The 10468-nt window shown below is 48.8% G+C and overlaps 4 protein-coding genes across 4 annotated transcripts; 1 reads left to right on the plus strand and 3 right to left on the minus strand.

Moving 5' to 3' along the window:
- Positions 1 to 8: 8 nt before the first annotated feature.
- LOC122625200 (transmembrane protein 185B) lies at positions 9 to 2282 on the minus strand. The gene is made up of 4 exons (XM_043805190.1): positions 1960 to 2282; positions 1815 to 1885; positions 1064 to 1638; positions 9 to 1005 (listed from the first exon to the last, which is right to left on the minus strand). The coding sequence occupies exons 1-4, from the start codon at positions 1995 to 1997 to the stop codon at positions 613 to 615; spliced, it is 1077 nt and encodes a 358-aa protein (XP_043661125.1). The 5' UTR covers positions 1998 to 2282; the 3' UTR covers positions 9 to 612.
- Positions 2283 to 2365: 83 nt separating this feature from the next.
- LOC122623446 (NADH-cytochrome b5 reductase-like) lies at positions 2366 to 3516 on the plus strand. Its single transcript, XM_043802607.1, has one exon. The coding sequence runs from the start codon at positions 2392 to 2394 to the stop codon at positions 3340 to 3342; it is 951 nt and encodes a 316-aa protein (XP_043658542.1). The 5' UTR covers positions 2366 to 2391; the 3' UTR covers positions 3343 to 3516.
- LOC122623445 (band 7 protein AGAP004871) lies at positions 3458 to 5692 on the minus strand. Its single transcript, XM_043802605.1, has 4 exons — positions 5448 to 5692; positions 4054 to 4567; positions 3815 to 3980; positions 3458 to 3744 (listed from the first exon to the last, which is right to left on the minus strand). Exons 1-4 carry the CDS (start codon positions 5614 to 5616, stop codon positions 3541 to 3543), a joined length of 1053 nt encoding a protein of 350 aa, XP_043658540.1. The 5' UTR covers positions 5617 to 5692; the 3' UTR covers positions 3458 to 3540.
- An 841-nt stretch (positions 5693 to 6533) lies between these two features.
- On the minus strand, positions 6534 to 10216 carry LOC122624217 (band 7 protein AGAP004871). The gene is made up of 4 exons (XM_043803691.1): positions 9865 to 10216; positions 7538 to 8054; positions 7305 to 7470; positions 6534 to 7236 (listed from the first exon to the last, which is right to left on the minus strand). Exons 1-4 carry the CDS (start codon positions 10043 to 10045, stop codon positions 6976 to 6978), a joined length of 1125 nt encoding a protein of 374 aa, XP_043659626.1. The 5' UTR covers positions 10046 to 10216; the 3' UTR covers positions 6534 to 6975.
- Between the last annotated feature and the right edge of the window lie 252 nt (positions 10217 to 10468).

Genomic DNA, 10468 nt, shown 5'->3' on the forward strand with positions numbered 1-10468 from the left:
ATCGTCTCTTCATTTTGGAAGCACTTAAGTATATTTCTCGTTTTCACGTACTTTGTTAATTATTTACACTTTATAGTAGGGCATTACACATAAGTGGTTTCTCAAGGTGTGAGATATGTAACATATAATACTAGCACATATATAGGGCCACGAGTCAATGTTCCGAATGCTGCTTTCTTCAATTTGTGTGGGCAAACAGTGGTCAAGGTGGAGTCAGATTCGGGTCTGGGTTAGGTACAATACAACCCAAACGAAAGCGTATGGCCAAGACCTGTATATATGTACAGCTATTATATGCAGGCGGATGCGTGGAAGGGAGCATGGTGCGGACGATGGGAGTGCTTGGAGTTGGGGGCATGCTAGTGGGCGGTGTTAGCCTTTGGCTTACAATTAAAATTCAGTACGAGTCTAAAAGCTACGGCCGATGTATGAGTGTGAGTGTGAGTGTGTTTGGGTATGCAATGCTTAACATAAACACCTGAATAAAGGTGTGCGGCATCTCCGTGTGCGCGTGCCAAGAGGCTGTCCTTATGTCTACGTGGTTCTTGCGATTTATTGTTGATGTTGCTGTTGCTGTTACTGTTGCTCCTGTGCTGTGCTGGCTGTCTATATCTAGTCGGGCAGATCGATGCTGACAAACGGTACCACCGGCTTGAGGATGTCATTCTTGGCCCCCTTCTTGCTCTTTTTGTCGTGTTTGCCGAACTCGTGCAGCTGTTCGCTGGCCGCCATGCTCGTCGACGAGGACGCTGCGTCCAGCGGCATGGATTGTGCGGCATTGCTGTGGGTTTCCGGATGGTAACTGATGTTGCCGTACTCCTGCAGGAACGGCATCGCGGATAAAAGGAACTGACTAAAGGACTTGCGGATGCCGAACCACCACATGTTGCCGCCCTTTGCCGAAGAGCTGAGAATGATTAACGCCATAATGGAAACGAGCAGAGGCGAAAATACCACGATGTACGGGAACTTCAGCTCGCCGTCCAGCTTGTCGCAAATGACCACCTGGCGGAATAGTTGGGTTAGTAATGCAGAATCCTTAAGGAACTGGATGAGAACTCACCTGAAAGCAGAACAGTGGAAGCACCGTACAGATGTTGCCCACCGCTGCGTTTAATGCCGCCTTCTTCTGCTGCAGCGAGACCTCTGGCGTACGCATCATGATGCCACAAAAGATGATGTTGTACAAAACGCTGACCAGGCTCAGGCATATAACTATCCACATGGGCACGAACACCACGTCCCAGTTCCAGTAGACAAAGCGATCCAGCTTCAACGGCAGTGAAACAAACTGAAGCGCGTTGACCGCCAGGAAGAGCTCCAGTTCAAAGGAGCGATCGTGCTTGACGGCCCACACACAGGCGCCCACACTCACCACCGAGCCGAAGATCAGCGGAATGAAGACCAGCACCCACAGGTGTCGGTCCGAGGTCAGTTTATCGCAGGCCAGCAGCTCAAACATCAGCAGGATCAGGTGCAGGGCCAGCGAGATGAGCATCGCTTTGAACTGCGTGTAGGCGTCGCCCTCGAGCCGATAATGGGGATACCGACACCACACAATGGCGCCCACGATTGCGCCCAGGATGGCGGTGCATTTCCATATCCACAGTGGTGTGAAAATCGCCCAGTAGGGCCAATCTGGGAAAAGGCATTCGATTAGACTAGGTTACGCCAATTTTAAAATCAAAATATTGATCTTGGCTGGGAATAAACCATCGTTCAACGGAAACCCAGTTGTATTTTGTTAAATTCCCGTGCTATTTTTATTCTGGGTGACGTTGCGTTTTCGAGAGATTCCACAGAGAAATACCCACCTATAAAGTTGTCCAGGCGCAGTGCGAAGAGCGTGACAAAGGTGAACAGGCTGCAGTGGACGATGAATTTGCTGGAAGAGAACATGGCGGATTAGGGATTTGAACTCTCACGCGATCCGGGCGTCCGCAGTCGGAGGCATCTCACCAGGGATTGAAGTCGCGGAACAGAGATTCCAGGTTCATGTTGCTGGGGACACCATAGAGCTATGGCAATGGCGAGCGCGACACTGGACACTGCTTGGTACCTGGACACTAGTTGCTCGTGGGCACCCGCCGCACTGCGTCCGCTTCTGGAAGCGATCAGCGTCCGGGACAGGGGTTTGTATTATGGTGGAATGGGGGCAGTTAGTACTCTGCGCCTGGTGCCGAACCTTTCACCCCTTTCCCTACTTATATTCTGTTCTTTGTTTTATTTACACACTTTTTTGACTGGCATATCTGTCCCGAGATTCGATAACGATAGCTTCTGCCTGGCCTGGCGATTAGCTTGACAACGACTAGCCAGATCTCTGGCTATAAGTCGCCAGATTTTCGGTTACGATAGCCTGCTATCGATAGCTACGATTGGCCCAGACAAATGTTATCTGATTTTGGGGATTTGCCGGATAAAGAGGATCTGCTGCAGGATTCAGATTGCTGCGGCAATGGCTGCACCAACTGCATCCTCGACAACAAGCCGCGGCCGAGCAAACGCGTCCTGCTGGCGGGCAAACGCAACGTGATCCTGAGCTACACGAAGTTTCGCCTGTTGCGACGGGAAGCGCTGGAATCTGGATCCGATGGACAAGTGCTGCTCCTGCACTTTGCCCACGCGGCGGAGGAGGATGGCGAGGAAGTGGGGGACACCGTGCTTGAAATTCCACCGGGTCACCATGTTATGATGCGCGTCGGCTCCCTGCTGCGACCGTATTCGCCCTTTTGGAGCGACTTTATGACCAAAGAGTTTCGCATCCTGGTGAAGCTGCAACCGGAGGGACCAATGTCCCGGCACCTGCAAGCTGTGCAGCCCAACGATCTGCTGGAATTCCGTGGTCCCATCGGGCAATACGTACACGATCCACAGCCGGCCAAGTGCATCTATATTATCGCCCAGGGAGTTGCTATTGCACCCACTATGCCGCTGCTCCGGCAGGTGCTGGACAACGAGGACGATATGAGTCGCCTGTGGCATTTGGTGTGCGCTCGCAACCTACAGCATGTATACTTTCGCGAGGAGATGCTTGAGTTCGCCCAGTTCTGGAACTACAGGAGCTGCCTCTACCTGCCGCATCAGCAGTGTGACACCCCCGCTTGCCAGAAGGCGGGACACTGCGCCCAGGAGTGCCCTCAGCTGCGGAACAATCTTCGCTACAAGGAGACAGCAAAAGTGTCCCGATTGGATGCCTCTGAACTGGGCAACCACCTCAATCCCGCGATTCCCGGACAGCGCGTTCTCGTCGTGGCTGGCGATTCAAGGTTTCAAAAGATTATGGCCCAATTAGCAATACAAGCATTGGACGTAGATCCGGCTAACATATATATGTTGTAAAATTCAAGGTGCTTTTAAATATTTGAATAATGATAATACAATTATTGAAATTCCCTCAAGTAATTGTGACTATAGGAAGAATCAAGCTACAAGCATATGGGCGATATAAGACCTGTTTTAAACTTTGTTAACTACTTTTATTCAAAAAAAAAAGACATTATTAATATTTTCAAACTGTTGCAACGTCCTTAATACAAATCATAGATTGGTCTTCGGCCAAGCGGCCTGTGCGTCTAAAATTAAGTTGTCCGACTTCTCCGGCGATGGCTTGAGTTCCGGTGGCGGGCCCATCAAGTGGGCGTATTTGGCCAGATACGGAGTCAGCAGCTCCATGGGCAGCGGGAAGATGATGGTGGAGTTCTTCTCGGCGGAGATGCTGCTCAGGGTTTGCAGGTAGCGCAGCTGTGGCAAAAGATTCAAATGGTAATCAGTGTTCAGCAGTTCATTTCGGATTCACTAGCACAACACCCACCTGCAAGGCCGATGGACTGGAGGAGATGACATCGGAGGCCTCCTTGAGCGCTGTGGCAGACTTCTTCTCACCCTCGGCGGCGATCACCTTGGCACGAGCATCACGAGCGGCCTCCGCCTCGGCGGCCATCGCACGCTGCATGGAAACGGGCAGTGAGACGTCCTTGCTGCCAGCGGATGGAGGGCATACGTAGATGTGAGGAAATGCGGAACTGGAGGTTCAAATGCCAGGCTACTTACATCTCAACGCGCTCCACCATGACGCCCCAGGGCTCGGTGGCCTCGTCCAAGGTATGCTGCATGTTGTGGGCCAGGGTTTCGCGCTCGGTCAGCAGCTCGGACAGGTTGCGAGTGCCGACGATGTTGCGGAGCGTGGTGGCCGCCAGGAGGCGGGTGGACAAGCTGTAGTCCTCGACCTGGATGACCGCGTAAAGGGGATCACTGATGCGATAGTAGACCACAGCGTCTACGGTGACCGTCACCGAATCCTTCGTCAGCATCTCCTGCTGCGGCACATTGAAGGTGACCGTGCGCAGGTCCACCTTGCGGTACTCATCGATGCACGGCAGGATGAAGAACATGCCGGGACCACGCGCTCCGCCGCTCAGTCTGCCCAGCCGGAAGATGATCGCGCGCTCGTACTCCGCCACCACCTTGAAGCAGATGAAGATGGCGATGGGCGAGGTGATGATGAAGATCAGCACGGAGAACAGGGTGACCACCCACTCCATGCAGCCCCTCGGCTCGTTCTCCGCTGCAAATAGATGTGGGGAAAACTTGAAATATTTTAAGCCCAACTATATAATTGGGCCGGAAGAAAGGCCCACAAGATAAGCGCACTTCAGTTCGATGGCCAAGAGGAAGTCCGGGTATCTCTAAGTACCGTCTTTGTCCGAATTCCGGTAAGACCACCCTATCATTGAATGCCTGCTTATGATTGCACTCTAAAAACACTAATTGAAAGGACTAAATAACTTTGGGGAGAGAAAGCAGTGGAAAGATAACAGCCAACAAATACGAACCAAAAATAAACCGGATAAACAACAAGCAGCCGTAATTAGTTCCTTATCTTGGAGGCCAATAGAAATTCCTACGACTTAAACATCAATTCAATGGCCAATTGCAGCTAGACTGATGTAGGGATTAATTGAGGATTAGATGGGATTGGGGTTCCGATGACAATCGAATTGCTACTCCGGTAAGTAGAAAGCTTGAAACAACAATCTACTCTGATAACGCGACAGATAGTCCATTATGTTTGTATTTTTAGAACTTCTATCTACCGATATGAATCATAAGTCCTTTTTGTTAGTGAATACTATTAACCGAATCCAGTATTGATTATTGATTTTGTTTGAGCTGAAAACCAACTTCTCACGCGATCAAATCGCTGTTGCAATCTTATCTGAACCAGCGATTCCAAGAAATGGTATCTCAATCGATCTCAAGTGATTAGCGCTTGACAGCAAATAAAGTTTAAATCGGTGGGGGTTCATTGTTCAACATGGCTGGCTAACAACTAAAACCGAGTGTATTTACATTTTCAGAAACGATCTACTCAGATCTGGATGGTTATCATGCTGCTGCATCTATGTATATATGTATCTATGGCTATATCGATGTGGCGCGCTTACATGTCTTGAATCCACGGTACTGCTGCGTGGTGCCCGGAACTCGAAGTGCCGGCTCGGGCGCCATGCCGGCGGAGCCCATGTTGACCATGTAGGCGGTGGAGCTGGCCGGACCGGAGTTGCGCATGTCCTCGTAGTTGGCGTACACGGGCGAATCCTGATGCGGCTCCATGGCTGGCTCTGTGGTCGCTGGCTTCTGGCGTCTGGTCGTTCGGCCTCTCCGGTCAGCTATGGACTCGAAACTGTCGCAAACAGAAACAGCCAAACAGAATTGAAATGCCCAAAAGCGTTCTCACGTGATAAGAGCGCACTGCGTTCTCCCAGATACGAAGTATCGCCAATGCGAGGCATTATCGTTCCGCTGCGCTGCGCTGCGCTGCCGAGCGGCTCAAATGCGAGGGCACATTGAAAGAAATCAAGCACTGCAAATCACTTCTGCTGCCTAAAGATCAGATCCTATCTTACTCCTGCATATCTAAAGTATAGCATATGCCATAAGCAGTATATAACTATCTTTCACTACAGCTCTCAAATGCATCTGTAAATGTATCTGCACAAGTATCTGTTCGCAATTATTCATGCAGTGTAACCGCACGCGGGGAATCACCAAGAGCGGGGAATCTCTGTAAGCCGAGCGCCATGGGTCACCGGATGACTCACTGCACTGCTCCGAAAGAATTGCCAACTGGAGGCGTACTTCTAGATTATTCCGCCCAGCGATCAATGAAAGCTGAGAAAGCTCCATCGGAACGCCCAAGAACGTTTAGTGTTTAATCAATTTGTTATCTCGGCTGGCGCATAAAGACGCAGCTGTGATTGGGGGTCACGGGGTTAGCCACTGGAGCCATTGAAGCCATTGGTGGTGACTCAACTCTGGTTTCGGTCACATTTGCGCTGAGGAGCTTATCTGCCACACTCGTCAAAGTGGCATGCAAATCGAAGTCGTTTGTCTGCGCCATTTAGATAAGTGAAGAGCAAATATAAATATATAAATGTAAATTTTGGTGTTTCGAGAACGGGGAAGAACGGAAAATACTGGGTGCTTAAATCATTATTTGTTTTATTTAAATGGTTAGCCTTTTCCCGGTTTTAATTAATATTAACTCTTAAGATACAACAACTAATATTGGTTATTTTAAAGATAACGTCTCATCATAAACTCTCTTCGACTCTTCGAAGTAAGAAGGACAAAAAACTAGAAATATTTCACTATTTCGAGACATATTAGAATAAATTCTAACAAAAAAAAATTATTTTTAAACCGAATTATGTCAGGAACTCTTCAAAATCTTGATAATTCCATGGCACTTGTAATTGGAGTTTTTTTGGTGACTCATTTTCCGGGCTTTTCCGGCCAGTTCCGCTTTCTGTCGCTGCTGCCGCCGTTCCACTAGAGCAGGAAACCCACGATATCGTCATCGTCATCCGCTGCTCTCGCTGCAGCCGCTCCGGTCCGTCGCTGCTTCTGCTGCCGCTGCAGCTCGCAGCGATGCAGTGCCTCCAGATATGGCTGCAGCACCGACATCGAGCGTCACTGGTGGTGCTGGTGCTGGTGACGATGGAGGGGCGTCCCAGGCGCTGTAGGATGTTGCTGGTGTTGCTGATGCTGCTGCTGTTGCTGTTGCTGCTGTTGCTGCTGCTGTTGCAGCTGCTGCTGCTGGTGTTGCAGTTGCAGCTGCTGCGAGTGGGCGTGGGTGTTCAGGAAGGGCGTGAGCAGCTCCATGGGCAGCGGGAAGATGATGGTCGAGTTCTTCTCGGTTGAAATGCTGCTCAGGGTTTGCAGGTAACGCAACTGAATGGGATGATGAAATGGGATGAGTGAATGAAACCAAATGTCCTTGCTTCAGTTGGGAGACTCACCTGCAGGGCGGATGGACTGGCCGAGATGATCTCGGAGGCCTCGCGCAGTGCCCTCGACGACTTCATCTCGCCCTCGGCGGCGATGACCTTGGCTCGCGCCTCCCTCGCCGCCTCCGCCTCGGCGGCCATCGCCCGCTGGAGGGCAGTGGGCAATGAGACGTCCTTGCTGCAATTGCGGATCATGGATCATGGATCATGCATCATGGATGGAGATGGAGATGATGGCTACTTACATCTCCACGCGCTCCACCTTAACGCCCCAGGGATCGGTGGCCTCGTCGAGGGACATCTGCATGGTGTGCGAGATGGTCTCGCGTTCGGTCAGCAGCTCGGAGAGATTCCTGGTGCCGAGCACATTGCGCAGCGTGGTGGCCGCCAGGAGGCTGGTCGAATGGCTGTAATTGTACACCTGGATGACCGCCTTCAGGGGATCGCTGATGCGGTAGTAGACCACCGCGTCCACGGTCACCGTGACCGAATCCTTGGAGAGCACCTCCTGCGGCGGCACGTCGAAGGAAACGGTGCGCAGATCCACCGGATAGTAGTCATCCACGCAGGGCAGCACAAAGAAGACACCGGGACCGCGGGCTCCGCCGCTGCGCAGGCGACCCATCCGGAAGATCACCGCGCGCTCGTACTCGGAGACCACCTTGAAGCAGATGAACACCGAGATGGGGAAGGTCAGCACCATGATCAGCACGGACACCACCGTGGCCAGGATCTCCACGCAGCCCATGTCATCGTTTTCAGCTGCAAGATTTTGAAAAGGATGCCGATGTAGAAACAACATGTAAGCTTATAAACTTTTTCATAATTTTATAAGAGTTTCTCAGTAGATAAACAATTAGTATCAGCGCCACTTGTTTGTTATGAAAATGGGTACCAGTTCGAATCTAACTTTATCTAAACAACTTTTTCATAACTATCGCTTAACTTTCTGATACGTAAGTCTTAACTCACAATATTCATTGTATATACACTTATCATATATACACTCATCATATTTACACTCATCATATTCAACAAGTGCTGAAGAATTCGCGTAAAATGTTGTGTATTCCTAGAACGTTTGTGAGCTCCATAAAATGTAAACTGATCCCTGATACTGCTCATATGTATTAGATAAACAATTTAAGATTACAACAAGTGGACAAACTAAAAGATATAAGTTTTAGTTACATATATGTACATAGGATTGGCAATTGGCTGGGATTTTCTCTGCAGGGAAAGCTGAGAAGTGACTGACCTAACAATTTGTTTTCCAATCACTTATTTTATGATCCTTTCGAAATGTTTGCTGCTTGTTTGTTTGTTTACAATGGAAAGTGGCTTCGGTGATCGGCCTGATTGTTTCAATTGCGCCAGCATATTCCACGGTTCTGTTTTTGGGGCAATTAACTTGTACAAATTGCTTTTGATCTAGTACAAATGCCATGAGTTCCATAAATATCCAACCAAACAACGGGCTGCCTTGGCTTTTTATGCTTGACTAACTATGTACATGGCTGGGCATTTTTGTTTATGGCTATGGACCAGACATTGAATATGATCTCTGATTTCGAATTTCTGTGTTTGCCTTTCCCCCACGGAGGTACTATATGTATTTACTTCCAGATCCCCACAACTGGCCATGTTTACGCCCGTGCTCGGGGTGTTGAGTACGCCGCCGCTCTGTTTATCTTTCGAGTTTCGACCATACGATCCGTACAATCCATACGATCCGTACGATCCGTACCGCTGATCCGTACCGGTCCACGCCGATAGCCTCTATTTATTTTCATATGTCGGCGCACAGTTTATATTGCATACTTCATAGGTGGTCGACACGATCGATCGATCGATGGATGGATACGATTCAACGAGTCGATTCAGATCCATTTCTCCGATCCACGAGTGATTCGATTCACTGACTCACCTCGCGCGCCTCGATTATGATCTATATCGCATCTCGCATTAATCGCACATTTGCCCGATTTATGAATTATGAATTATGAATTATTCAGATACACGAGCGTTCGGTGTGAGGTCATGTGTGCGGTGGTATAATGGGGAAAACTATTTGTATCTGGCAGTCAATGTGCGTGTACTTTTATGAGCTAAACAAATCGCCGAGCGAATAATTCGGTTATATGCATCTGGAAATCCGGTCCAGATATCAAGGAAGTCTTGCCACACACGCGTGGGGGGCATCTGCGATTATTTCATTCACTTTTTAATCATTCACTGCAAATGTTTCATTGATTCGCTTACCAAATGGCTAGAATTAATTAGGTTGTGGCCATCGAAAGCCAAGTAAATGTAATTAATGGTGTTTCATTAAAGTAATCAATACTCATAATCGTTTCTTTAAGCTTTTCAAAAGTTGTAGGGTTATAATACATGTAATATCATTTAAACTTGATCCCTAATCAAATTGATACAAAATCTTGTTATTGGTTTCTATATGGCTACATCACTTGTAGATCGTTTTTAACAAGGTGCAACACAAATTCTACAGAGAACTGATCATATTTTTGGAATTGATACTTATGATTTTTAATTTTTTGATTAAGGATCTTACAGGTCTTGAGTCCCTGATAGGGCAGCGAGGGGGGCGGCGGGATGTGGACCGCATGCTGCGAGGACTGGTGCTGCGGGGTGAGCGGGAAGGTCTCCGTGGAGGAGGAGGCCTGTATGCCACCCGATCCTGGCGAGCCGACGTGCAGGCGGGCGCGGTGCTGATGCGGCGAGGCAGGATGCATTTCGGCAGGACACCTTCCAGACTTGGATCGAATAGGATCGGATCGGATACGATTGGATTGGATTGGATGGAATCGCTGGCCACTCCACGGGTATTCAAACGGAAACTGGTCGAACTGGAGAACTGCACGCGTCCAGCGCACGTTTTAAAATGAGCATGCCAAGAATGAACAAAGCCAAACGCAGAGGCAAAGACAGGAAATATCAAACTATTCTACATACCAGTCGATGTCTCGACTAGCAGATACCATATGTTTTTTAATTTGTACTACAGAGATACGTTAAGTGCAAACCCAAAATATCCTTTTTAAGTTCCATTCATATACACCGAATATCATAGTTCTTTTATATTTAATGGTACTTTATCATATACCAAAATACTTGAATCCTAATTTTGTATTTAAAGGAACATTCCTTTACTCTTA

The sequence above is a fragment of the Drosophila teissieri genome, chromosome X, assembly GCF_016746235.2.
Source record: "Drosophila teissieri strain GT53w chromosome X, Prin_Dtei_1.1, whole genome shotgun sequence".
NCBI classification, from domain to species: Eukaryota; Metazoa; Arthropoda; class Insecta; order Diptera; family Drosophilidae; genus Drosophila; species Drosophila teissieri.

What these genes read in the sequence shown, in the direction of transcription:
- LOC122624217 (XM_043803691.1), bottom strand. Translation starts at nt 10,045, where the DNA reads ATGCATCCTGCCTCGCCGCATCAGCACCGCGCCCGCCTGCACGTCGGC. An exon ending in CTATCAGGGACTCAAGACCT is followed by an intron (nt 8,055 to 9,864) that starts GTAAGATCCTTA and finishes AAAATCTTGCAG; the next exon opens with CTGAAAACGATGACATGGGC. An exon ending in CCAGTCCATCCGCCCTGCAG is followed by an intron (nt 7,237 to 7,304) that starts GTGAGTCTCCCA and finishes CATCCCATTCAG; the next exon opens with TTGCGTTACCTGCAAACCCT.
- LOC122623446 (XM_043802607.1), top strand. Translation starts at nt 2,392, where the DNA reads ATGTTATCTGATTTTGGGGATTTGCCGGATAAAGAGGATCTGCTGCAG.
- LOC122625200 (XM_043805190.1), bottom strand. Translation starts at nt 1,997, where the DNA reads ATGAACCTGGAATCTCTGTTCCGCGACTTCAATCCCTG. An exon ending in GCGCCTGGACAACTTTATAG is followed by an intron (nt 1,639 to 1,814) that starts GTGGGTATTTCT and finishes GCCTTTTCCCAG; the next exon opens with ATTGGCCCTACTGGGCGATT. An exon ending in TTCCACTGTTCTGCTTTCAG is followed by an intron (nt 1,006 to 1,063) that starts GTGAGTTCTCAT and finishes CTATTCCGCCAG; the next exon opens with GTGGTCATTTGCGACAAGCT.
- LOC122623445 (XM_043802605.1), bottom strand. Translation starts at nt 5,616, where the DNA reads ATGGAGCCGCATCAGGATTCGCCCGTGTACGCCAACTACGAGGACATG. An exon ending in GTACCGTGGATTCAAGACAT is followed by an intron (nt 4,568 to 5,447) that starts GTAAGCGCGCCA and finishes ATCTATTTGCAG; the next exon opens with CGGAGAACGAGCCGAGGGGC. An exon ending in CCAGTCCATCGGCCTTGCAG is followed by an intron (nt 3,745 to 3,814) that starts GTGGGTGTTGTG and finishes CTTTTGCCACAG; the next exon opens with CTGCGCTACCTGCAAACCCT.